We start from the raw sequence: 25407 nt of genomic DNA, 5'->3' as shown, positions 1-25407 counted from the left end.
ACATTGTCTTTATCTTGGACAACATTCGCCTCTCCGAGACCACCTCAAGAGAGTCCAGCTCCATCCCTACAACATTGCTGGCCTTGCAGATCAGTTTGAGTCTGTTAGTATCAGCAACCCTCAATCTACTCCCCCCAGCATGCAACGGCGTAGAGGGTTGCACTGGCCACCACAGACTCATAGAAAATCCTGAGCATTTAATGTCAAAGACTTGAATCTGGTGTAGTTATTGTCTCGAGCTGTGTGGCTCTCAGGCACAGAGTGAGTACCTGCGGGCCTGTGGAGTGAGGAAAAGCTATGTAGCTGATCTTGTTTGAGTTGTAAAACCATGAAGTGACAAGACTGTGGCAGAGGAATGACAAATATGACATGCTGATATGCTGTATGTTCACAAAGATGCATTGTCATCCTCTTTATGGAGCCAGAGTGGAATTTTCCTGACGGTGACTGTTGTCTGTCATGACTTGTATCACACTAAGAATCAGAAACAGCGAGACAAGACGTGCTTCTATCATGTGATGCTACAGGTACCTGATCTGATATGTGACACGGGGTTAGTCTGCACACGAGGGAGACATTAGTATGATTCTCTGGGGTGCAATGTCATTTTCATGCATCTTCTTTCAGTGTGAGTGGCCACATGGGGTCATTTAAGTAAATAACTAAAGTATCTATAAAGTCCACAGAGAGAGAAACGAATGAAAACAATAGCAGCTGGTTGAACTGGTCTGACGAGAAAAAGGAGGGCGGGAGGAAGTGTGGCAAAGGGGGGAGGGTTCAGAGGAGGAGGAGACAATGCTGAGTCCTCAATTAGAAAAGTAGATATAAGAGCAAAGATAAGAACAGAAGAGGGAAGCAGGGAGCTCAAAACAATCACTGTTTTTAGTTATGACGTTTAGTCATGAGCAGTGTTGACTGCACTGACACGACTGGATTACATGTCAGATCAACTCTGACGAACTGATCCGGCAGTCATCTACCTCACAGGTCAGTGTGCACAAATTCTTTTTTCTTTTTTACTTACCAGCTTCCATTCAAAAGTCATGAAATCATAAAAAGTCTGAAGTGGGAATTCTTGCAACTTTGCCAACATGTCTGCGCTGCTTTTTTTTAAACAAATCTGAACAATGTGAATTCTGAGCCTCTTGTTGGTGTTAAAACTTTTTAAAAAAAGTAAATTCACTGGGTACAATGAAAATTTGCTGCAGCGTTACAAAGAAGTCCCAGTTTTGCTTCTCAGAAGTCCAGCCTCCACTTGACGCACTCCCAGCTCATGTTTCCTCACAATTTCTGTGCAGGAAAACCTACTAAACAAATATAGCAACTTATCAATTGTCAAGACTAAAGCAGCACATACATGTTGAATAACAACAGCATTTCAATACAATCGAGATGTCAGCCAGCGATTAGGCGTTCTTGCTTCATCACCGTGAAGCAGCAGTGGTGACTGCAGGTAAATTCCTGTGGCTTACTTCCTGCTCTGCTTGATTTTGGGAGCCAATAAACTCATCTGAGGTTTAATTTTCCACAGCAGCTGTTGGGAAACTGGTAGGAGTCGAATTCCAGACGGCACTTTACCTCTGACATCACTCCAGTATGAGTGATGGTGGGGAGGAAAACAGCAGGGCCGAAGAGAGCCATGGAGCCAGGCAGCCCCAGGCCCCTAACGTCAAACCCAAACTCGGACAGAATGACAGGAACAGCAAGGAGGAGCACCGGAAAAAAGAGAAATCATTAAGAGTGAGGAGATCGAGGAGTTCTGACTCTGAGAGGACGGAAAGAGGGAGGAGAAGAGAGTCAGACAGGAACCGTGGAGAAAGGAGGCATCGTGGAAGGAGCGAGGAGGGCCGTGGGCGGCGCCAGAGAGACGGAGAGAGCGATCGGAGAAGGATGAAACCCCCTGAAAATGACGTGGAGGACACAGAGTGCGCTGTGTGCTTCTGCACTTACGATAATGTCTTCAAGACCCCAAAGCTGCTGGCATGCGGGCACACCTTCTGTCTGGAGTGCCTGGCTCGCATCAACGTCACCTCACCTGAGCTCAAGACCCTGTCCTGCCCCGTGTGCCGAGAGGTGACTGAGCTCCCTCGCGGCCGGGACCTGCCCCGTCTGGGAAACAATCGGGACATCATCAGCAAACTCCCTTCAGATATGCAGCGGGCGCTGTCCATCCGCTTTAAGCGCGGCCAGGGTAAGCTGATGCTGAAGAACCCTCCTCCCAACAGCCCGAGCAGGCCTAATGTCGTCAGTCTGCCTACCAAGAGTCAAGACACTCAGGCGGCACCAAGCAGGAACCTCCAGCTAAGTGCAATGGAGCAGGGGATCACCCCGACCACTGTGGTGGATGTAGGCAGACCTCCGAGCAGGATGAGAGGTCGCCTGCGCAGGATGTTCCGTTCAGATCAGTGCTACTACGCAGTGGTTGCGACCATCATCACCATCACTGTGGCGCTCATGCTGGTGGGAATTCTGGCTTTTGTGATCATACCCACTGTGTCCTTGAACAACGTTCATCCCCCACGTCCACAATCAAACAACACTTCACAGCAAAATCCATGAACTAGAGATGCGTCCATGTCAAGGACAGGACTGTGGAGGGTGATGGTTGGGGAGATGAAGTGGACAAGGAGAGAGAATCACACAAAACTTCCAGTGACCCTTGTTCCACTTTGCACACCTTGTGTTTATAATGGTGAAGTACAAACTGAGCTCCTTCAAGCTTGGGTCACGTGGAGAAATGAAGGAAAACCAGGAGAGCAACATTTTTTTAAAAACAAAAGAACTGGCAGGTGCACATGAAGGAAAAGGGACTGATGTGTTTCCTGTTTTTATTCTTTTCTGAAGGTGTTTGTGTTCACCGTGAGAGCGGCTGAACACAATAAAGGAACCTTGTGCACAGATCAAGTAAGCTGTAAATGTTGAAATGCACTACACTCTGTGATGAAAGGTTGGGAAGATCTCTGGATTGAACGCTGATCTCGCAAACCAGAGTTTATAGTTCTTAACTAATTTTGTTTATAGTCCAAACCCATTGTACATACAGATGCCACAGATGATTTATATATTTGCAAGTATTTCTCAACATATCCATCAAATAAAGGCATATTTGAGATTGTCCTCTACTGATACACACCTGCTGCTTATTTCTTTTCAGAAGCCCTCATGCTTCATTTAGACACCTGATCCCCTTTAACCGTGTAAACACACCTGCTAACAGGGTGGATTGAGCAACTTCCTCTCAGCTGTGCATATCGGGATTTTTAGGATGACAAGCCTGTTTGACAAACACGGGCGTCACGCCCTTTGTGGCATTTTTCTGGCTGATTGGGGAGGATCAGTTGCAGCATGTCATCCATCACTTTGATGTAGGGTGGATCAGGAATGTGTGCAACAAGCAGTGAGTGAAAAAACATTTAAAATCAGCACATGGAAAACTTTAATTTGATGGCCTGTTTCAGGATCAGGCTTTTTAACTTCAGCAGTAAGAAGTAAAGAAGTGAGTGATGTCAGATGGGAAATGTTCGTACAGGGCAACAGGGAATTAAAAATTCCGGTGTTAAGAATTGCAGGTGAGTCTTTTGTACAAAACCACAGACATTTCTCTTGAGTCAGTGTGACAGGTTTCATTCTGTGACTCTTATGTATATTTGCAACGAATGATTTTAAAAGTAAAAGTTCAAAACTTCTTTCTGTAAAGTGCAAACCAGAAACAGTCACACTTTAGAGGGTACCACCCCGGCGATAAGCTGTAAGGTATCGACTTAGTCAGGGGTTTCAAGAGAGACTCATAACTGACCAGGAGGATCAGTGTTGACCTTTAACCCACTGAGCGTCCACTCACCCAGAGCTCCTCCTGGGGGACACTGGGCAACGTCCCAGAGGGGTGTAGTTAAAATAGTAATGGTGTCCATTCTGACACATGAAAAAGAGAAATACTTAAAAACCTGTACCCCCCCGTCTTTCCTGGAAACCATGTCTTAACAGTATCCAGCTATTTCCAATGGCAAAGACCACTTTAAACTGTCTGGATTTAACAAATATTTAAAATCATCACTTCATCAGAAATGAACTGTATTAAATCTGATAAACAAAGGGAAAAACACAACAACATGTGCTGAGTCTAATAGAAATGTCACTCCAGCCTAAATCCTGAAAAGCTTACAGCAAGGACTGTGTGGGCTCAGCTTACTCAAACCTTTGTAACATTATACAACAGCACTACAGAAACGGTATGAATTGCTTTTTAAAAAAGTAGGACAATAAAGTTTACACAGTACAGAAATCTTTATAAAATCTTTTTTGAGGGCATTTTAGCTTAACCTGTAGCGCCCCCTTCAGGAAGTGCTCTCAATAAATGTTTGCGTTTATGTTTGTATTCATTGTCCAGCTCCAACTATTATGTAATTGTCCTGACCAAGGTCACTATAACGAACGTAACGACCAAAGGTTAGTCTGGAAAAACTTTACATTAGTTTAAAAAAAAAAAAAAAGCATTTAAACATGTTAAATAAAAGAATCGAATTCATTTTGGAAATTAACTGAAATGAAATTGAAGTGCAAACTATACTATTTCCACATTAAATGGAAATGATAAACGAAAAGAGAAAAAAAGAATATTCAGTAGGTGAAACTTGTTTATTGCTGTTTTGTGCGTTTCTTCAGAGTCACTTTTTATTTATTAACAGAAGTTTTTATTCATGTAGAATTTTGTGACCCGCGATGCCCCCTGTGACCGGTTCTCAGATCTTCGAGTGTCACACTGCTACTTTTTTATTTTTAGGAGAAGAAATAGATCGTATAAATCGATCACTCGGGGCAACTGTGCCCATTTTTGATTTACTTCAAAAACCTAAACTGCATTTGTCTCCCAGTCCCTCTGCATCCGAGTACCTGCTAAATCTGTCTCATTTTCATCCAGTGTTTCCACTCCGGGGTGTAAAGTAGCTGCTTGTTCTGCTCTGGCCTAAAGACACACCCACACGAACCCCCCACTGTCACAGTCGAGGCAAATATAGTCGCGTGGACCAGACTAGAAGAAACCCCCCACCCTCCTCTGACCCGCTCCTTACGCAAATAAACCTCTGAAGGTTATGTGAGTGTTTAGACGGAGGCTGGCGTTAAGGAGGAGAGACGTGGACGCTACCGATCACCATGGCTTCCACCCCCTCGGCCTCTGCCCTGTCCGCTGTTCTCCGGTGCCGGGGGAATATCTGGACGAGGAATCCGCCGGCCAAGCGGCCTGCCAGCTCGGCGTACGGCCTAGGACTGGCCGGCGGGGCGCTGCGCGACTCTCCGGGCGAGCGCAGCGGCTCACACCAGGCGTCAGCGGCGGAGGCTTCTCCACACGGAGAGTGTGTGGTGGTCCTGGTGGGAAGAAGGCTGATTGTTTCGTACAGGTCGGACAGAGTGGGGGGTAAAGTTTCCAGGGAAGTGAGTGGATTACGTTACCCAAAACTTTCGCAATCTCCAGCGCACGCGCACTCAGCTGCGCCTGCGCTGGTGCGCGTACTAGCGAGCAGACTGTCTGGAAATAATAAATGCTCTAAAATAATTCAGATTAAAGATCCTGCACACATCCGCAAAAGCGCTTTGGTTAAAGACACGAGTGAAATCTCTGCGAGCGTCCTGAAGCTGTCCGTGACGTCCCCTCCGTGTTTAGTGGGACAAATCCCGTCCTTCATGTTAAACGGCTGGTCTGTACTGAGGAGCACGTGCTTGTCTGTGACTTGTCTGGTGTCCAAAATTCTGTTTTTGAATTTGGGAGATGTGCGTAGCTCAGGCAGCAGCCCCGATGAAGCACCACGACATCTGCTGTGCCAGCGGGATGAGAACAACTCCAGCAGCCGGAGCCTCCAGGTGAGAGTCCTGTTGAACCGAGAATAGATAATTCATGTAAATGTTACTGTATGAAAATACATCACGCTTTGTCTTTTAGGCAAACAAACAGACCTCTTACAAGAACAACTCCAGCTCAGCACAAAAGATCACACAGGAAGGACCTGACTGAGTCCAAGGCCTCAGCGCCACAAAGAAGCATTGCGATCAACATCATTTATTGACTTTTCAGGACACACACCACATCTGGACTTCAACCTGCTGATAGAAACCAACCAGCTGTTTTTCATGGCACACTAACCAGTGGCAAATGAATGGAAGAACCAGAATGAAGTGTTTGAAATGAAGCGTTGAGCCTCCACAAACACCATTAGTGCTGTTTGGCAGCGACTCTCTAAATCTCTGATTTGGGCAAGACCATATTTACTGTAAAAAAATGTTTTCCCTTATCTGTTTTTTTGATGATAATGGTCGAGGGCAAAGTCCCACATGGATTAGTGATCAATTAGATTGAGATCAGATTGAGTCGCATACTGTGGCAAAGGCTACAGCGTGTGGTTTGCAACATTTTCACCCTCTTAAGACTTTTCAGTGGTTGGGGATATGTCATCATGGAAGAGCCCACTCCCACCAGGACAAAAATATTTAATCATTAAGCTGATGTTTCTGCATAACTTTGTATTGATTTGAAGTGGATCACCACTGCAGGGGCCTACAGCGAGTTCCCCCTCTGTAGGGTTCAGTGGTTCTGGTTTTTTCCTTTAATTTGCCACTTGTCTGTATGAGCAACAAGAAACAAGCATGTATTGCAAGTCTTCTGAATGGATATGCTCACCTTGCGTGCTGCAGATACTCTGTTTGTCAGGGCTCAGTGTTTCCAGTGGGAGAAACGTGTTCTCGCTCGTCCAGGTGACCTCTTCGGTCCCCGCAGACAGAAGAAGTCGGCCGTCTGCAGGTTTCTCCAGCCAACTGAAAATGCTGCGCTCAGATGAGCAGAATCAACTGTCTGCATTAAAACTCTCACCCTGCATAATTTGCACAAAAGCTCATTTTACAGAGACCGTGACACAAACTTCCTCTTTAAATTGGAGTTAAAATAAAGCCTCAAGAAACACACCAATGCACACTGAGTAAAAACGATATAAATGTGTGGAAATAATTAAAAGACGTCCACTGTTTTTATACAGTGCACAAAACATAAATATTCTGTGCCAGCGGAACATATACCAACATACCCTACCAGTCTAAAATGTGAAAACACCTTCTCATTTAATGTTTTTTTTTCTTTATTTTCATGAGTATTTAAATTGTAGGCATCAAAACTATGAAAGCACATTACTGCTTTGCACAAGCTTGGAATTTTCTCGTTGAGCTGAATGCCATTTCACCTGAAATGGTTCTCCAACAGACCTGAAGGAGTTCCCAGAGATGTGGAGCACTCGTTGGTTCTTTTGCATTCACTCTGCAGTCAGTCTCATCCCAAACCATCTCCACTGGGTTCAGGTCAGGTGATTGTGGAGGCCAGACCATCTGGTGCAGCACTCCATTGCTCTCCTTCTTCGTCAAACAGCCCTTACACAGCCTGGAGGTGTTTGAATAAATCTCCAACAGTGTCACCAGCAAAGCACCCCCACACCATCACACCTCCTCCTCCATGCTTCTCGGTGGGAACCATGCATGTAGAGACCATTCACTTTTTCTGCGTCACACAAAGACACGGCGAGTGAAACCAAAGATCTTACATTTAGAGTCAACAGACCAAGGCACATGTTTCCACTGGTCTGATGCCCATTCCTTGTGTTTCTTGGCCCAAACAAATCTCTTCTACTTGTTGTTTTTCCTTAGTAGTAGTTTCTTAGCAGCTATTTGACCATAAAGGCCTGATTCACACAGTCTCCTCTTAACAGTTGATGTAGAGATGTGTCTACTCCTGGAACTCTGTGTGGCATTTATCTGGGCTCTAATCTGAGGTGCTGTTAACTTGTGATTTCTGAGGTAACTCAGATGAATTTATCCTTAGCGGCAGAGGTGACTCTTGCTCTTGGGGCGGTGCTCATGTGAACCAGTTGCAACGTAACGTTTGAACTCTGGCAAACGTACACCTGTGAGTGAAAACCATTTAAGGTGACTACATCATGAAGCTCACTGAGAAAAGGCCAAGAGTTTGCAGCGCTGTCAACAAAGGAAAGGGCGGCTACTTCCAGGAATCTAACATATAAAACATATTTAGAATTATTTTTCTGTTTTTTGCTACATAATTCCATGTATTTGATGTTTTCAGTATCTACAATATATAAAGTAAGAAAAAGAAAGAAAACCATTAAATGAGAGGGTGTGTCCAAACTTCTTACTGGTAGTGTATGTTTGACTTTTTTAAACCTCTACCAGGCTACTGTGCACCATTTAGTAGCCACATGTTAGACATGCACATTTTGATACTGCTTTAAAATAACTGACCAGAGACTCTGTCAAAGGTCACTTGCTTCAGAAGGGACTTCTGGGATCCATACATTTTTATTTTTTTATTGACATTTTTTGAAAAGTGACCCTGCGCAATATTAACATAAATATTGTCATTTGATACGTTGTACCAGAGTTACCTTAAAGCTAATTTGCCTCTCCACTCCCCACAACACTTCCACGCACCGATGAGCACCAAACACGAAAAGACGTCAGTATTTATAAGCCTGTGAGTCTCTTAGCAAATCTTTCAGTCTGCTGATAGAGATAGAGTTGCAGTTCTTCATGAGATCAGCAGGATATTCCTTTGAGTTCAGGATTTCACAGAGAGAAAAGCAAAGAGAGGAAAAGTTAAGTACAGTCTTCAGTTGAATTTTTGATTTTATGGATCTTTTATGGATTCTCCTGGGTGGAGCCTATCCCAGCTGTCATAGGGCCAGAGGCGGGGCACACCCTGGACAGGTCACCAGTCTGTCGCAGGGCCAACACACAGAGGCAGACAACCCTTCACGCTCACATTCACACCTATGGACATTTCCCTACAAACTGCATGTCTTTGGACGGTGGGAGGAAGCCAGAGTACCCATCTCATCTGTTCAAAAGGACACTGATCCAGAAGTCTTTTGATTTGATCAGACTAAAGTTTCTAAACCTTAGCTGTACTGATGTGTTCTTTATGGAGAAGAAGCTTTCTCTAAAAATCCATCAAGTCATTATTTTTCAATTGTTTTCTGATTCTATTGTCATGAAATTTAACATGCTAACTGTCTTAGATGGAGCTCTTGGGTTTTTTAGAGTTTCTCTGAGCATTACTCTGACACTGGGCTGAATTTGCTGGGATGCCTTTGCCATTGTGTTAACAGACCTCCAAAACTTGTGTTTGTGTAGAGGCATTCACAATAATAACTATGGATACATTAAGGGTGTAGCACATTTTTCACATGCTGCATCTGCATTTTGGCTTATATAAATAATGGCCCTGAGTAATATGTCATAGCTTATTGCTCATCTGAGGTTCTATGATTTTATTACTCGATGATATTTAAAACCTAAAAAACTGAAACAAGGTGTACTTTTTGTATTTCTCCAACATTAAGTCTGCCAACATAAACCTCCAAAACAAAACATTAATAAAAATAATATCGTGGCAATACACTGTTTTTGTATTGTCCACTATGTCCTCATGTAATTATTGACTAGTCAGCATTAATGTGACATTTTATCTTCTCCATCCTGATAAATCTTTGCTTGTGGGGATTAATTGAAAATATTTCGTTTTTAGGCTGATTTAGAGTCAAAATAAGATGTTTAAAGGCAAAAGGCTCTATGTCACCTTTATAGACTTAGATTCAGCAGAAAAACTATTCAGGTTATTAATTAATCTATAATGAGTATAATCAACAGCTATGGGTATACAGTGGGGCAAAAAAGTATTTAGTCAGCCACCGATTGTGCAAGTTCCCCCACTTAAAATGATGACAGAGGTCAGTAATTTGCACCAGAGGTACACTTCAACTGTGAGAGACAGAATGTGAAAAAAAAAAAATCCATGAATCCACATGGTAGGATTTGTAAAGAATTTATTCGTAAATTAGGGTGGAAAATAAGTATTTGGTCAATAACAAAAATACAACTCAATACTTTGTAACATAACCTTTGTTGGCAATAACAGAGGTCAAACGTTTACTATAGGTCTTTACCAGGTTTGCACACACAGTAGCTGGTATTTTGGCCCATTCCTCCATGCAGATCTTCTCGAGAGCAGTGATGTTTTGGGGCTGTCGCCGAGCAACACGGACTTTCAACTCCCGCCACAGATTTTCTATGGGGTTGAGGTCTGGAGACTGGCTAGGCCACTCCAGGACTTTCAAATGCTTCTTACGGAGCCACTCCTTTGTTGCCCGGGCGGTGTGTTTTGGATCATTGTCATGTTGGAAGACCCAGCCTCGTTTCATCTTCAAAGTTCTCACTGATGGAAGGAGGTTTTGGCTCAAAATCTCACGATACATGGCCCCATTCATTCTGTCCTTAACACGGATCAGTCGTCCTGTCCCCTTGGCAGAAAAACAGCCCCATAGCATGATGTTTCCACCCCCATGCTTCACAGTAGGTATGGTGTTCTTGGGATGCAACTCCGTATTCTTCTTCCTCCAAACACGACGAGTTGAGTTTATACCAAAAAGTTCTACTTTGGTTTCATCTGACCACATGACATTCTCCCAATCCTCTGCTGTATCATCCATGTGCTCTCTGGCAAACTTCAGACGGGCCTGGACATGCACTGGCTTCAGCAGCGGAACACGTCTGGCACTGCGGGATTTGATTCCCTGCCGTTGTAGTGTGTTACTGATGGTGACCTTTGTTACTTTGGTCCCAGCTCTCTGCAGGTCATTCACCAGGTCCCCCCGTGTGGTTCTGGGATCTTTGCTCACCGTTCTCATGATCATTTTGACCCCACGGGATGAGATCTTGCGTGGATGGAGGGAGATTATCAGTGGTCTTGTATGTCTTCCATTTTCTGCTGATTGCTCCCACAGTTGATTTTTTCACACCAAGTTGCTTGCCTATTGTAGATTCACTCTTCCCAGTCTGGTGCAGGTCTACAATACTTTTCCTGGTGTCCTTCTACTCTGCTCTTTGGTCTTGGCCATGGCGGCGTTTGGAGTCTGACTGTTTGAGGCTGTGGACAGGTGTCTTTTATACAGATGATGAGTTCAAACAGGTGCCATTCATACAGGTAACGAGTGGGGGACAGAAAAGCTTCTTACAGAAGACGTTACAGGTCTGTGAGAGCCAGAGATTTTCCTTGTTTGAGGTGACCAAATACTTATTTTCCACCCTGATTTACCAATAAATTCTTTACAAATCCTACCATGTGGATTCATGGATTTTTTTTTCACATTCTGTCTCTCACAGTTGAAGTGTACCTCTGGTGCAAATTACTGACCTCTGTAATCATTTTAAGTGGGGGAACTTGCACAATCGGTGGCTGACTAAATACTTTTTTGCCCCACTGTAACAGTAAATTTTCAGGGCTTGGACACCGAATTTCAGATGAAATAAGCTTTCTCTAGGTTTTATAGATCCAATTTCTTCAGTGTTATATTCAACACTGAGAGTATGTGTCATAATTTTAGGATGGTAGTGCAAATTTCACAATCTCTTTATGAGATTAATTCTTTATTCCTTTGGAGCTAGCCTGTTTTTGTAAGTGGGCAAGCTTTGTGCAATTTGGATGCAACAATATAAGCTGCAGTAAATAGGCCGTACCCTGTGTGCTTTTGTTATGTGCTTGTCTACAAGTACAGCAAATAGAAGGGAAGGTTTTCTTCTTCTCTCCATTCCCCTCTTCCCGTGTGGCTCATGCAAATTACGCGCGCTCCTGTGCAGCTCAAGCAGAAAAAGATAAATTAGCTAAATTAAATGAAAAAGCAGTTTTCCGGGCCTCCCTGGCTGTTCGCTGTCCGTGTGGAAGCCTCGGTGAGGGGAAGCAGACAGTGTGTGTGCACAAAGACTTCAAAGGCTGCCGCTGTTTCTAATTAGCTCCGCTGAGAGCGGCTCTCGCGTCAAACTGTTGCGTAATTTCTCAAGGTGACGGCTGGGGGCGGGACTTCCGTGTCTGCCCTAAAACCAGGAAGTTGTCGTGTTACTTCTTTTCTCCTCCTCTTTTTCTTGCAGCCAGCGAGAAACGGGAGAAAGTCGGCGGCGTGAAGTTGCTCCAGCCGCCGGGGAAGAAGCAAGACACTGGCCTCATTTCTGCGGAACTTTTCCCGAAGAAATGGCCACAGCAAGAAGGAGCGGGCACATTGTGAGGTGAGGGCAGCTTCGAACTCTCCTCCTCAGACTACTGTGTTTACTGTGACGAGCACAAGGCGCCTGACGAGCAGCGTGAGGGAGGGACGGAGGGACGGAGAGGGTGAAGTCGGTGATGCCAGCTGTTTTTGTGTTTTAATAAACCGCAGTTTGTCTGCTGTGTCGAGTCAGCCACAGGTGATAAGAGAAAATCGATCACAGGCATTTTGGTGAATCATCACTGTCAACTTCCTGTCTGATTTCCTGCCTTCACTTTATTGGTTATTTAAAGCAGAAACAGAACTTTCAGATGTAGTTGGAGCGGTGTGGGGGCAGGGCGTTCGGGGTTGACCTGGCCCCATTGAATAGTCTTAAACTGCCGTTTTGCATTAAGGGGCGGGGTCATTAATAATTCGTTAGTAATTATCAGGTAAACTGTGCTGGCTGCGAAGTTGTTTTTTATTCATTTTTATTGACTTAATAACAATGTGTTTAAAAACGGAAAATTCCTAATCAAACGTCAGCAGCTTATTTTAAAACGATAAGCTCCAAATGCTGCGTGTAATTGCAGGCGGTACTTAATGGCACGTGAATGACTGTACATAAAAGATGGATGTAGCCATTGTGACGTCACCAAACGCTGGTAATGAAGACTCCCATTTTCGCATCATTGCCTTGGTATTGAAACCAGATGTGAACGAATGAAACTGTCTGAGAAACTAAAGGCAGTTTGTGAATGACCGATCTTGTGCCAGTGAGCGAAAGCTGTGCAGCCCTGCTTTCAAACCGTAGTAACGACCAGACTTTATACCTTTAAATTCACGTTTTATTCAGTAATAAAGTGATCTGCAAGCTCTTTCCTGAGTAAGAGAGCTGAGGGTCGTTGACCCATTGATTTCTTTACAACTGTAAGTCTTTACTCAAGAGTAGTCACCTCCTGCTGGCCATTAGAAATCTAGGTTTAAGGGCCTTTTCAGTCCGGGAAGCCGAGTCCATCTAAATACAGCCTATGTCTGCAATCTGCATAGTGAAAAGCCCCAGTTTCTGTTTAGCTGTATTAAAATTCCAGACCACTGAATTTGAATACCGAGAGGTCATGATAACTAAGATAAACATCCACGCACACAGTACTAAGTCTTCATCTCCTGTTCTGACAATAAAGCACATAAACAGTGTTTTGCATTCTCTGATATGTGTAGTTCAGTGTTTTTGCTGAAAAATGGTCAAAAACTCCTGTTAAACCTAAAAAGGGCTGTCAATTTTTTTTTATCTTAAAACATTGGCTTTAAACCTTTGATGGGAGATTTGTTTGGGCAGGATGTGAGAGGGAAAGTTTTGTGAGAGTTGGAAACCTTGATATTGACTTGATTTTATTTGATATTTTCCCTTTTATCTTATTTCAGATAAAAGAGGACATTAAATGTTGAGGATTTTCTCCAAGATGAATCTTGCTCTTCATCGGATTTTAACGACTTGCGCTTTCACCAATGCTGTATTGTGTCTTTATAACTTCACTATCTGCAGAGCGAGCCCGTGATGACACAAAGCATAGGCTGCCCCTCCCATATCCCATTCCTGTTGTCTCTAAAAAGGACACGTCTCTCTGTTCAGACTCTGTCTTCCTGAAATTTCCCACCCTCCCTCTCTCTCAGTTTCTGGGCCATGATCCGTAAGAGAAGCTGTCTGATTTTTTGTGGCGCGTTCCTGTTTATCACATGGAATGCCATACTGGTACTCCTGCTGTGGGGGAGACCCCCACAGGGCCGAGATCAGAAAGAAGGTCCCGAAGGGCCCCCCAGCAATGTGATGGAAGATGTGCTTCGATTTGCAAATGCATTCGAAAGTGAACTTGAGATGCAGAAAAAAATCCTATTGCAAATCCAGAATCATCAGTTGCTCTGGGAGCCATCAGACAACAAGCCAAAGGTGACCGCTGCTCCTCAGCCTGCCATCCCTATCCTTGTCATCGCCTGCAACAGAGTCACCGTGAAGCGCTGCTTGGACAAACTCCTGCAGCACCGGCCCTCAGCAGCGCTCCACCCAATCATAGTGAGTCAGGACTGCGGACATGCCGAGACCGCTGAGGTGATTCGGTCTTATGGAAACAACGTAACTCATCTGAAGCAGCCGGATTTGTCTGACATCCAAGTGAGGCCTGAGCACAAGAAGTTTAAGGGTTACTATAAAATCTCCAGGCATTACCACTGGGCGCTCAACCAAGTGTTCAAGACGCTCGGTCATTCATCTGTGGTGATCGTGGAGGACGACCTGGAGGTGATTATTTTCATGTTAAACACCAATGATTTGTGATCTCTCCTTCATTTTCATTCTTTATTTACAACTTAAATTAATCTTCTTCTTTCAAAACTCGTTATTTCACTTGTTGCGATGGTTATGTAACAGTTGAACTGAATTATTCATCTCTTGCTCTAGGTGGCACCAGACTTCTTTGAGTATTTCCGAGCCTTGCTGCCTTTCCTGAAATCTGACCCCAGCCTGTGGTGTGTGTCTGCCTGGAATGACAATGGGAGGGAAGGCTATGTGGACCCCGGCAAGGCCGACCTGCTCTATCGGACAGACTTCTTTCCCGGCCTGGGGTGGATGCTCCTCAGGGAGGTGTGGGAGGAGCTGGAGCCAAAGTGGCCTGAGGCTTTCTGGGACGACTGGATGCGCCAGCCAGAGCAGCGCCGCAACCGTGCCTGTATACGCCCAGAGATCTCACGGACTTTAACTTTTGGTCGCCAGGGTGTGAGTCTGGGTCAGTTTTTTGACAAATACCTGCGTTACATTAAACTGAATACCGAGATTGTGCCTTTCACCAAGTTGGACCTGAGTTACTTGAAGGAGGAGACATACAAGGAAAACTTTGAGAAGGAAGTTTACAGTGCTCCTGTGGTTAAATATGAAGATGTGAAGCAGGGCCAGCTACAAGGACCCGGGCCCTTCCGCCTTCAGTACTCGAGTAAGGACAGTTTCAAATTGATGGCCAAAAATCTGGGAATAATGGATGACTTTAAGTCTGGAGTGCCACGGTCAGGGTACAGAGGGGTGGTCAGTTTCATGTCCAGAGGACGGAGGATCTACTTAGCGCCCCCTCCAGGATGGACCCAGTATGACCTTTAGTGAAGCTGATGAAGAACGTCCATGAGCAGTAGCCTTTTATATCTCTTCAATGTGATGGGGGAAAGCATTCCAGACCAAAGAAGAAAATGATCTTTGCTGACGCTGTTTGTCCTTACTGATACAGAATGGATGTCCCTTTCTGGTGTGGGGGTTTGCCAATACTACTCAGGTCTTTTTCATTCTTCCAAAACATTTATACACACGGTGTAGGAACCACCACAACTACGTGTTAGACAAATCTGCTGTAATTCGCCAGAGATCTATTTTTATACGATGCTAAGTGTGCACATGACATTCATTAATGCATTCAATGCAATTACTACTTTGCCACTTTTGTTTAAATTATTTGCAGTCTCGGGTAATCTGTGTGACTTGTTTCTGTCTGCTGTGAAGAGGGAAATGTAATCTGTGGTGTGGTTGCTTATAGTGTTGGTGCCAGGTAATAACTGCAGTATAATCTGTCGTTTGATTCCGATCATTAATGCCTTCTATGGAAATTATTCTTTGTGCTTACTTTTTGTCACATGATCCTGTTTGATACTCTAATGTGATTCTATTTGCAGGCTCGTTACCCTGCAAACTACTACACTTGTTTGTCTGATCATTTCTGGATTAAAAAAAAATACACAACTTTGCTATTTTCACTCGCACTTCATGTTGCATGTGTTTAATAAACAAACAGGAGAGAGGTTTTCTTTAGGTGTGGAATTGGGTCTGTGAACTCGCCACACACACACTGGGATAACTGAGTACACAATATCTTCAACGTATTATTGAGTCATTCTGTAAAAAGGCTGCACAGGCTGATAGATGACCTCTTTTTGGCTCCTGAGACACGAGGGGTGCTTCCCAGAGTCTGACCTGCGTGTGGTAATGTGCTCAGTGCTGTGTTGCCCTCAGTCATCCTGGTTACCAAGATTCTTGCAGAGGCACTAAAGTACTATTAACTGGATAATTAAATTGATCTTGCACTGCAATATCAGTGATATAGGTCATTACCAAAATATAAATAACTTCTAGTCAGAGTGTATCTGTAGATTTCAGCCGATGTGGCACGGTGACTTTACTGGGTGGGCCTGGACCCCTGGGGGCTGAGCTTAACACCGACACTGGAAAAGAGAAACTCCCGTCCTATTTCCTAAATTGCACGTCCTGGATTTCTCTCCTCCCATTTCAGTCTTTCCCACCACAGATGCGAAGAAGAGACACTGAAGCCTCAGCAGAAAGGTGACTGTCAAGAAGCTTTCTTAAGAAAGAGAAACTGCGAGAAAAGCTTGAAATGTCAAATTACACAAAAACCGGAAATCGGAAAATCAGTGGCAACAGGTCTGATGGAGCGATGAAACCAAACTTTAAAACTGGCCGTCAATATGTAAAGAAGAGATCAGGAGAACGCTACAGCAGTGAAACTCTTTGAAACCGCTTGGGGCTGCATTTCAGCCAGTGGTGTTGGGGACCTTTTCAAACTGGATGGAGAAAAGTTGGCCTGAGAGTTAAAAAATAAAAACAAAACATAAAGGTGGTCATACCAAATTCTGACTTTAAAGCTCAATGGAACTGTACAAAATCGGTTTTTTTTGTATACACTGTATTTCTATTTATGTTCGCACATGTTCAATAAATTACTGCAATTATTTCCCATTTCACAGCAACAAAATAGAGTTGAGGACTGGCTCTTTCACACAGTACGTACCTAGAAGTTATTTTATACTCACAAGTCATTATTGTGTGCACGCAAGTCCTTGTCTTGCATGACCAACTTACTGTCTTGTACGGAAATGTTCTTAGCGCAGAGCAGTAATTATCTTTTTTTATTTTGTCTTGTTATCTTGTATTAACAAAGTCATATCTTGTACAAACAGTCATCATCTTGTGCCGACGTGTAATTAATTTATTTGCACAAGACAATTTGCTGTAATAAGCTTATTATATACCTTGTTTTTTTGCATGGCAAAAAATATTTGAATTCAACTCCAGAGCCCTTAGATCACCTGTCTGTCGCAAACCTTCAGATAGCCTCCATAAAATTAACAGCATTCACTGCTGTAGTGCAACTACGGTGGCCACCCTGGCTCAAATCTTTAAGTGCGTAGCGCTTCTATTCGCCTGTTTACCTCATTTGTAATGATGATGTGAGGCCGAAACCGCTAGCTAGCTAGCCTAGCTAAAGTACTGAAGAGCCGGTAAAGGATGGAGGGAAAGAGGCGTGTGTCGGGGGGTACATTTTGATAGCCCCCCCTTTTAGTTCTCATCTCCTGGCAGCGGTTTGTTCAGAAAAGCAGCCGTCACGCTTTCATTTAGGCGCTAGCCTGTTAGCATGCTAGGTGCAGGCAAGACTAGCTTTAGTGGGTTTCAGTGTGGTTTAATATGGCAGATAGCAAATTCAACACCACTCCTGACCGCTGGAATAATTTTTTAATTTACCTCTACTTAATAACCTTCGGTCGTTGTTCATAGCACCGGGTTTTTAGGTCAACAAACCCCGCCTGCTGTTGAAGACTCCTTAGCTAACGCTGGTGCTAACCCAAAAGTGTTGCCTGGAATGGAGCCAGGCGACCTGCGAGAGAGCCCCGCCGGCTCCGGGGAATCGGACGTAGGGGAATGGAGGGAGTGTATTGAGGAGGTCAAAGCCGCGGAATGCGATGGAAAGACTCAAGAAATGGCGCTCAGAGACACCTGCGAGGAAGGAGAGAGTGACAAACAGAAAAGCCCCGGAGAGCAATTACACAGTCCGTATGAAGAGGAGTTGGACCCCAGAATCCAGGTACCTCAAAATTCGGACTTTTTGTTTAATCTATTGCTGACCGTTAAACATCCTTCAGCTCTATTATTATATTAATCAGCCGCTTTTAAATTACTGTTACCTACACCTGGGTGTGTACATCCGGGATTACTTTCGATTTAGTGTGACAGAAAGGTAGCAATGTATTCAAATGAGCACATGTTCATTATTCATTTAAAAGATAATGTCTTCATAATACGGTAATCTGTGCAAATCCCTGTCAGATCTGAAGTGATTATCCTGTCACCAGTGTAACACACCTCTGACGTGTGTCACCTTACACTCCCAACCTATTAATCATCGCCATTACAGTCAAATAGTACTACTAATGCTTTCCCAATATAAATACGTGAGATACATATACTGTGTTTTTCCACAGGAGGAACTGGAGCATCTCAATGAAGCCAGTGCTGAAATCAACAAGCTAGAACTGCAGTTGGATGTAAGTGTAAATACGTAATAGATAGAAAGCTATTCAGTTATTACAATCATTGTAAAATATAACTATCAAATAATCTCCTATTATCTTTTTTTTATTTTTAAATGGCTTCTCTTCTGTCCTCCTGTGTTTGTTAAATGTTTGGGCTTTGGTCGGTTTTCCACTGTTTTCCAACCTTCCCAGAATAGTAACTGATAGGTTAATTGGTGGTGAATATAATCAGTTACAAGTCTGCGTGAAATGTATGACAATTTAATAAGACTTGCCCTGCTTTTCTTGTCAGATTAAATAAAATTGCTTTGATGTTGACAAAACAAACTCATTATAGATGTGAAAAACCATTTATTGCCACCCTGGGAATTACTTCTCAATGTGTTTGTGTCTAAATATTTTATTAGTCTACCCCGAAGGTGCTAATGAATATGATAATTTTGTTTTTCAATATGTGTAAAGCACAGACTCTGGAAAAGTGTGAGCTCTTAAAATGGAAGATGTAGTGTTGCTTTTTGACACTCACTGAATCGGCTGCCCACTTCCTGTGTGAAATCGAATTAGTTGCTGCATTACAGGTAAATCTAATCCTGTCATTTTCATGCATTGATCGTCCAGGATGCCAGATCGGGATACCGGAAGATCCTCACAGAGTCTGCCCGAAAGCTGAACGCTCAGAGCTCTCAGCTCGGCAGCTGCATTGAAAAAGCGAGACCATATTATGAAGCTCGGCGCCTTGCCAAAGAGGTATACACAACAAGGTTTACATCTGTTTTCTGTGCCAAATGGAAGATGTGTTACAGACATGCATGTTTTTACTGCAGCATCTGGATTCAGGAGTGAGAATCAGGTGTTCTGCTCGAGGCGAGGGAAAAACAAACATCGGGTGCTGCAGTTTGTGAACGTGCACAAGTTCTGAGTAGGGAAGGGAAATCTCAGTGCAAATGTTTTTTTGCTTTTTTAAATTATTTATTTATGTTTTTTTGGAGAAACGCACTGATCCCCAGTGTAAAATGCATCTAGGTCTAAACACAATTTAGATGCAAGGTGCTTGTTCTGTTCCTTTACGAGCTCTAGTTTTGGGCGATTTTGCAAACCAGTTAAATCTACAAATCTGAAGTGTAAATCTGCGTTAACTCAGAAAACCATCATTGGTGACATCAGCGAGCATATCTACTGAAACACCGGTGTGTTCACTGTGTGCCTGTATGACTGTGTGTATAATGACACAACGCTGACTTGGATGTGATGAAGCTCGCGATGTCATCTACGTGCTGTGTAGTTACGTTACAGCTAGCTGGCTAACCACCCACGTGTTGGTTGTTACTGTGGAAAATAAATGTCACTTATTAATATTTGCCGTGTGCCATTAAATCATCTACTGCTGGCTAACCTCAGTACTGTGTGATCTGATGTTAGCACACACAGGACAGTGGCCTCTGTGATGATTACGAAACTTTGAGCTGTGCGTGTTTGTCATTGACATCTTGTTTTCTTTTCTAACTGGATGTGACAGATGGGTGGAACTGACTGTAAAACTGCAACCTCATTGGCGACTGGCCAGTGTCTAAAATTGAAATTTACATTACCTGGGCACAAGTGGACCCTGTTACACTCAGACCTGCAGAAACTTTAACATTGATGACAGTTTGAATTTGCCTGATGAAGTAATTTGAAAAATGATCACCCAAGTTATCAAATCAGCTCTGGAGGTTTAAATTTCACTGATCACTTGCTCCTTATATTGCACCTTACAGCATATATAACTTGTATACAGCTGTATATATCTGTGTTTTATCTTTGATTGTGAAGTAATTTTAACGTAAAAATCTACATACTTCTAATGGAGAGATGCCAAACTGTTTTTCATTGTTCTTGTAACAGTAACAATAAAGATCTATCTTATCTTATCTCTTAGATGAACTAGCCAACCTGGTCCAGCCTGTCATTTGTCTGTGTTAGCAGGCGCACTAGCATTATCTAACATTAGCCAGAAGAGAGAGCGAGAAAAGTTTCAGATTTGATCCCAAAAACCCAACAACCTTGGACAAGCAGGTCTTTCATTGACGTTAATGATTAGTGAATTCCATTTCTAAGATTGTTTTTGACGCTGGGAGCAGAAGAAAGGCGCTGAGACAAAGCACCTGGGAATTACAACAAGCGTCACATTCTTTTCATTTTTGCTGAAAATTTGACCCCAGTCCTTCACATAGAAATCACATGTTCGAGATATGCAGGGAACAACGTCTCATGCATTAAAAGTTACCTAACACATTCAGACTGAAAGGCAGTATTGTTTTCCTGTAATTGCATTGACCTAGAAGCGTTTTGAATATAAAAACTATGATATGCAAACTCATTTCAGCAGAGAGATGACTGTAATTGGATTGAACAGAACAGGGGTGTTGTGTCCTTGTCGTAGTCCACTGCTGTAGGTTGTTAAAGGTGCGTCTGCTCTCCATAGGCACAGCAGGAGACTCAGAAGGCAGCTTTGAGCTACGAGAGAGCCGTTTCCATGCACACAGCTGCCAGGGAGATGGTCTATGTGGCCGAGCAGGGCCTGCTGGCTGATGGCAAGAACACCCTGGATCCCACCTGGCAGGAGATGCTCAACCACGCTACCGCCAAGGTAGAAGAGCAGTTTTAAGATGCGTGGCTAAACAGAATGCTTTCATTTCTATTTGTCACCTCAACAAGGTTGCTATAGTTTTACCAAACAATGCAGAGTTCAGTCATCTCTGAGTTTATCTGGGTAGAGTCAGAATTTTGTCTGATTATTCTTGTTAGGTTTTTGCTCTCCAGTGTTTTTTGCGTGCACACATGCACACCATTATTTTTCTCCGTGATCTCGCTGCTCTGCTGTCTGCATTGTTTGTGGAAAAATAAGTGTGCAGATAAGTGTAGTGATTCTTGGCAGCCTTGGATATACTCACAAACTCACGGTTGCTGGGTTACAATTGCCAGACTCAACAGAAAAGATACAGACAGCTGGTGAACTTCAGTGCCCTCTCAGCTGTAACATGCAGCATGGATGACATGATTTTCTTGGCCTTGAGTGTCACAGAACTCTGTAAATGCTTGACTTGTTTATTCCTTTCAGTTACAGCACAGTTTAGATCTAAGTGTGATCTGGCTTCTAGATATTATATTGATAGCTGGACTAGTTTGATATTGCTACAGTAGTTTCAGTCATCTGCAGATTTTAGAGAGAGCAAAATGAGTGCTCTGAAAATCTCGCCAACTTTAGTGAAAACTGTGAATGCCTTTAGCTGTTTAAAAACACATTATGTTATCACTCTGTGTCTTGGTAGCCAATAGAAAGCTAGTATAATGCTGTTACCCTGGCTGCTGTAGTCCTGCAAACATAACTTTACTCAAATTATCTATATCACAATAAAAAGATGGACGAAGTCACGGCAGCATCAGCCACCGGTTTTGATTTTCACTCAGCAAAACCAAAGTACAAACTCCTTGGATTGGCTGTACTGCACAGAACGACGTATAGTTCCTTAAGAAGACGCAGTAACGGCGCTACACGGTGAAAAGGTCCGTTCAGTGATTCTAGTTAGCTGAAATGAGGCCTAGCAGACACAAATCAGCTACACCCTTGCATACACCCTTTGACCTGTAAAACTGTGCATGTTAACATGGGAGCTTATAGGCACCGACTCACTTTTAGAGTCAAGCTTAAGTGACCCCCGGAGGAACCGCCATTAGGGCACTTTCATTCACTTACATCTTCATCCTCACAGGTCACCTTTTGTTTGCACCAAATGCTTTGGCTTATGTCGGAGAACTACACTAGTAGACAGACCTGACACGTGGCACCCCACTGTGTCAGCAAATATTTGAAATCTGATTATATAGCTGAATATTTAAAAACATTGAACCTCAAATTTCGGATATAAAAAAACTGCATTTATGGGATCACGAGTAAAATAAGATAAAAATTTCATCTACCATCATCTTTGCTGTGGCAGAATTTTATTTTTTATTTTTTTAATGTCTCTGGCAATAAACACCTACCATAATGTGTCAGAGTCAGCTTAGTGGAGGCCCATTGATGTTGAAAGAGAGGTGAATGATCGATGTTACTCTAACTAGGGAATCTAAGTGGACAGTTATCAGCCGAGTACCTGTAGGTAACCGATGTCAAGGCCCAACGTTTGTCTTGTTCTTAATTTTTCTTCTCCTTTTCTCAAGTCTACCAAGTCGTTCAGGCCTTGAAGTTGGTCTTGATGGTTGGTAGCTTGTGTCTAAAGGAATATCCTAAAAATCCATAACTTCCTGACGCTTTGGTGTAATATGTATTTGACTACTTAGAGTTTGTGTGAGGGCCTTTTAAACAAATAATCAAGTGTCATTTCATTTGGCAGCGCAGACACAGAAAGTACAAAGTCTTGAATTGTGCTTTATTGTGCTATTAAAATGTTTCCAGAAATTTAGAAAAGACAACAATAAAGAGTGTGCCTGAAACTCTGTGGACAGGCATTTACAAACTAAACAAGAAGCCTTTTCAGTTCTTTACTTTTTTAAGAAAATAAGAACTAATGAATGAACAGTGAGCTAAATGGTTGGGAATGAAGATCAAGGCAAAGTTTATGATAAAACCAGTCATATTTGCATTAAGAGAAATGCCGTTTCCTGTTACTGTTATAATACCGTCCGTCTCCTGTGTCTCTCGCAGGTGAACGAAGCCGAAGAAGAGCGTCTGCGCAGTGAGAGGGAGCACATGCGTGTCACGCACGCCTGTCAGGAGGCCGAGGCGCGTGTGCAGATGCTGCAGAAGTCCCTCAAGAGAGTCATCATCAAGTCCAAACCTTACTTTGAGCTCAAGGCCCAGTTCAACCACATACTGGAGGTAACACAAAGAGCCCAGTGAGACCTCTGTTTAGACACCTTCTGTTTAGTGTTTCCTGCACTTAGAAAGCTTTATCTGCTGATTTGGCAAAAGTTCTATAATATATTCAGTATTTTATGGATTTACTGGAGGTTACTGGGAGGTTATTTTCCTACTGGCATGAAATCAATGTTGAAATTGATGATGAAAGTTGCTTTGTGTGACTCCAGGAGCACAAGGCCAAAGTGCTGCAGCTGGAGCAGCAAGTAGCCAAAGTGAAGACCCGCTATTCCATCGCCCTGCGGAACTTGGAGCAGATCAGCGAGCAGATCCATGCTCAGAGAGGGCGGGACCCGGGCGAGGGGGGAGGACGCCCTTCTATCTGTGTCGGGCGGAGCCCCCCTGTCGGAGCAGAATCTGACATCAAGGTTCAGTCTGAAGGCGGAGCCTGTGGCGGCGCCATTGGAAGGGATGGAGTGGACGCATCCATCGACCTGCTGGAGAGATACAAGGAGAAGGAGCATGAGAGGGAGAGGGAGCGAGCCGGCTCGGATTCCCTTTCAGTCTTCAGCCTGCAGACCATTGCTTCTGACCTCGAGAAATACGACTCCATCGAGCACCTCGGGAATCTCAGCGACGTGGGGAGCATCACCGGGGATGAAGGGGAGAAAGAAAAAACCAGAGTGACCAATAAGAGAGACAAGCTGGTGGAAACGAGCGCCAAAGAGCGCCAGCAACAGTTCTATAAGCAGCACCACCGAAGCTTCAGTTTGTGAGGCTGTCATAGAAACAGCTGCTGTAAACAATGCAAAAATAAAAACAGCAATCCACACTAGGATAAACTTCCCTCATTAAAAAGGTACCAAACAAAAGTATGAGACAGGGAATTAAGTGAAAAAGAAGGAAAGCTGCAGCGATGGGTGTAAATAAGCACATGCACATTATTCTAAAGCTGAACACAGTAAACAGTGTAGCCTAGTTAGAACACTACAGGATCTACAGAGCTTACATCCCTGCAGGACAAGTATTCAGTATATTTACTCCTCTGAAGGATTCTGGGTAGAATTTGTTCCTTGAGCATGAAGGAGCAGCTAAGAAAGATGAAAAGCCTTGTTTGAACAGACATATTTAAAAAGGCATCATTTTTTGCTTTCCCAGGCTAATCGTTGATCTAACTTGGTGAGACTGGTAAAAACATTCTCCCTCGTCCTCCTCTGTTGCTTCCTCTCCAGTCGAGTCGAGTCTCATCAGCGATTGCTTCAAGGTAGAAGGTCGCAGGGCCCCTGAGATCCCCACCTCCTCAGCGAGTAGGGAAGAATGTAAAAAACGTTTCTTTGTCAGTGCAGAGTGAAAGCATGTTTGAATCCTTGTTCCATGTGTTTATTTCCTGTAACATGCTGCAAGTTGTGCTTTTTTTTTTTTTTTTTTTTTTGACGTTTTAGCACGAGAGAATGCGTTTTTTGAAAATCCCTGAAATGAGTCTTAAGGCAGCATGCACTCCATCATTTCGGTTTTTGAGCGCTGCTTGCTGAAACAAACACTGACACAATCAGCCTTATTTGTTTTATTTAACTTGGTGTTGTAACACTGGAGTGTCATGATCCAGATGATTTGGATATTGTTTACATTTGTGTATATTTTTTGCCCTTGTTGTAATTTGAGGTGTGCCTTGACACAAACAAATTTAGCTTGAGTAGTAGTTTGTTGTAATCTCAGTTTGGAACCATTTAAATATGAAGTGAGTGCCCGTTTTATGATTTTCAAATATTTTTAACAGCCTGACTGATTTTTGACAAGAATTGAAAGAGTTCTGATGATGATTTTTTTTGGTTCTTTTATGATTGTACTTTGTCAAAGAAGCAAAACAATGAAGTCAGAAAAGAAAGACTTGTAAATTTGTGTAATTATTACAAAGCTGGAAAATACTGACATGTACAGATGTTGAATCTTTGCTGTACAGATGTTCTGAGTATCGCAGACATATTTAAAGTCTCATTATTGTCAGTTTATCTGAAAAACCTCACTTTTCACCGCTGTCTTAACAGTTACTTTTCACCCTCTGAATCGCATTTGTGAGTTAGTCGGATTGGATTGTCACACCTGTAATCAATAAAAGCAGATCCTGCTGCCTGGCCTTCTGTTCTT

At 43.3% G+C, this 25407-nt stretch overlaps 4 protein-coding genes and 1 long non-coding RNA gene across 6 annotated transcripts; 4 read left to right on the top strand and 1 right to left on the bottom strand.

Moving 5' to 3' along the window:
- Nucleotides 1-840: 840 nt before the first annotated feature.
- Nucleotides 841-3128, top strand: rnf183 (ring finger protein 183). 2 transcript variants are annotated; one of them, XM_026185968.2, is made up of 2 exons: nt 841-987; nt 1535-3128. In XM_026185968.2, the coding sequence occupies exon 2, from the start codon at nt 1597-1599 to the stop codon at nt 2557-2559; it is 963 nt and encodes a 320-aa protein (XP_026041753.1). In that variant the 5' UTR covers nt 841-987; nt 1535-1596; the 3' UTR covers nt 2560-3128. The 2 variants fall into 2 exon arrangements, with proteins under 2 accessions (XP_026041753.1, XP_026041752.1); XM_026185967.2 differs by having other exon boundaries at nt 843-987; nt 1532-3128.
- Nucleotides 3129-4622: 1494 nt separating this feature from the next.
- Nucleotides 4623-6951, top strand: LOC113032576 (uncharacterized). Its single transcript, XM_026185567.2, has 2 exons — nt 4623-5856; nt 5936-6951. Exons 1-2 carry the CDS (start codon nt 5152-5154, stop codon nt 6005-6007), a joined length of 777 nt encoding a protein of 258 aa, XP_026041352.1. The 5' UTR covers nt 4623-5151; the 3' UTR covers nt 6008-6951.
- Nucleotides 6952-11921: 4970 nt separating this feature from the next.
- On the top strand, nt 11922-15840 carry mgat1a (alpha-1,3-mannosyl-glycoprotein 2-beta-N-acetylglucosaminyltransferase a). Its single transcript, XM_026183915.2, has 3 exons — nt 11922-12108; nt 13491-14361; nt 14521-15840. Exons 2-3 carry the CDS (start codon nt 13750-13752, stop codon nt 15208-15210), a joined length of 1302 nt encoding a protein of 433 aa, XP_026039700.1. The 5' UTR covers nt 11922-12108; nt 13491-13749; the 3' UTR covers nt 15211-15840.
- Nucleotides 15841-17202: 1362 nt separating this feature from the next.
- On the top strand, nt 17203-25396 carry sh3bp5la (SH3-binding domain protein 5-like, a). Its single transcript, XM_026183916.2, has 6 exons — nt 17203-17974; nt 18372-18434; nt 19041-19169; nt 20887-21051; nt 23110-23283; nt 23493-25396. Exons 1-6 carry the CDS (start codon nt 17753-17755, stop codon nt 24036-24038), a joined length of 1299 nt encoding a protein of 432 aa, XP_026039701.1. The 5' UTR covers nt 17203-17752; the 3' UTR covers nt 24039-25396.
- On the bottom strand, nt 22818-23997 carry LOC145431975 (uncharacterized). Its single transcript, XR_013912314.1, has 2 exons — nt 23856-23997; nt 22818-23759 (listed from the first exon to the last, which is right to left on the bottom strand). It is a non-coding gene; the product is annotated as an uncharacterized LOC145431975 (long non-coding RNA).
- Nucleotides 25397-25407: the final 11 nt, after the last annotated feature.

Source organism: Astatotilapia calliptera, chromosome 11, assembly GCF_964374335.1.
Source record: "Astatotilapia calliptera chromosome 11, fAstCal68.1, whole genome shotgun sequence".
Classification (NCBI taxonomy): domain Eukaryota; kingdom Metazoa; phylum Chordata; class Actinopteri; order Cichliformes; family Cichlidae; genus Astatotilapia; species Astatotilapia calliptera.
Note: the sequence above shows the minus strand (reverse complement) of the source record. Positions and strands in the feature narration are given on the sequence as shown.

Coding starts and splice junctions, on each gene's coding strand:
- rnf183 (XM_026185968.2), top strand. CDS start 1,597: ATGAGTGATGGTGGGGAGGAAAACAGCAGGGCCGAAGAGAGCCATGGA.
- LOC113032576 (XM_026185567.2), top strand. CDS start 5,152: ATGGCTTCCACCCCCTCGGCCTCTGCCCTGTCCGCTGTTCTCCGGTGC. Junction 5,857..5,935: donor CCAGCAGCCGGAGCCTCCAG/GTGAGAGTCCTG, acceptor TTTGTCTTTTAG/GCAAACAAACAGACCTCTTA.
- mgat1a (XM_026183915.2), top strand. CDS start 13,750: ATGATCCGTAAGAGAAGCTGTCTGATTTTTTGTGGCGCGTTCCTGTTT. Junction 14,362..14,520: donor TCGTGGAGGACGACCTGGAG/GTGATTATTTTC, acceptor CTCTTGCTCTAG/GTGGCACCAGACTTCTTTGA.
- sh3bp5la (XM_026183916.2), top strand. CDS start 17,753: ATGGAGCCAGGCGACCTGCGAGAGAGCCCCGCCGGCTCCGGGGAATCG. Junction 18,435..19,040: donor AGCTAGAACTGCAGTTGGAT/GTAAGTGTAAAT, acceptor TTGATCGTCCAG/GATGCCAGATCGGGATACCG. Junction 23,284..23,492: donor AGTTCAACCACATACTGGAG/GTAACACAAAGA, acceptor GTGTGACTCCAG/GAGCACAAGGCCAAAGTGCT.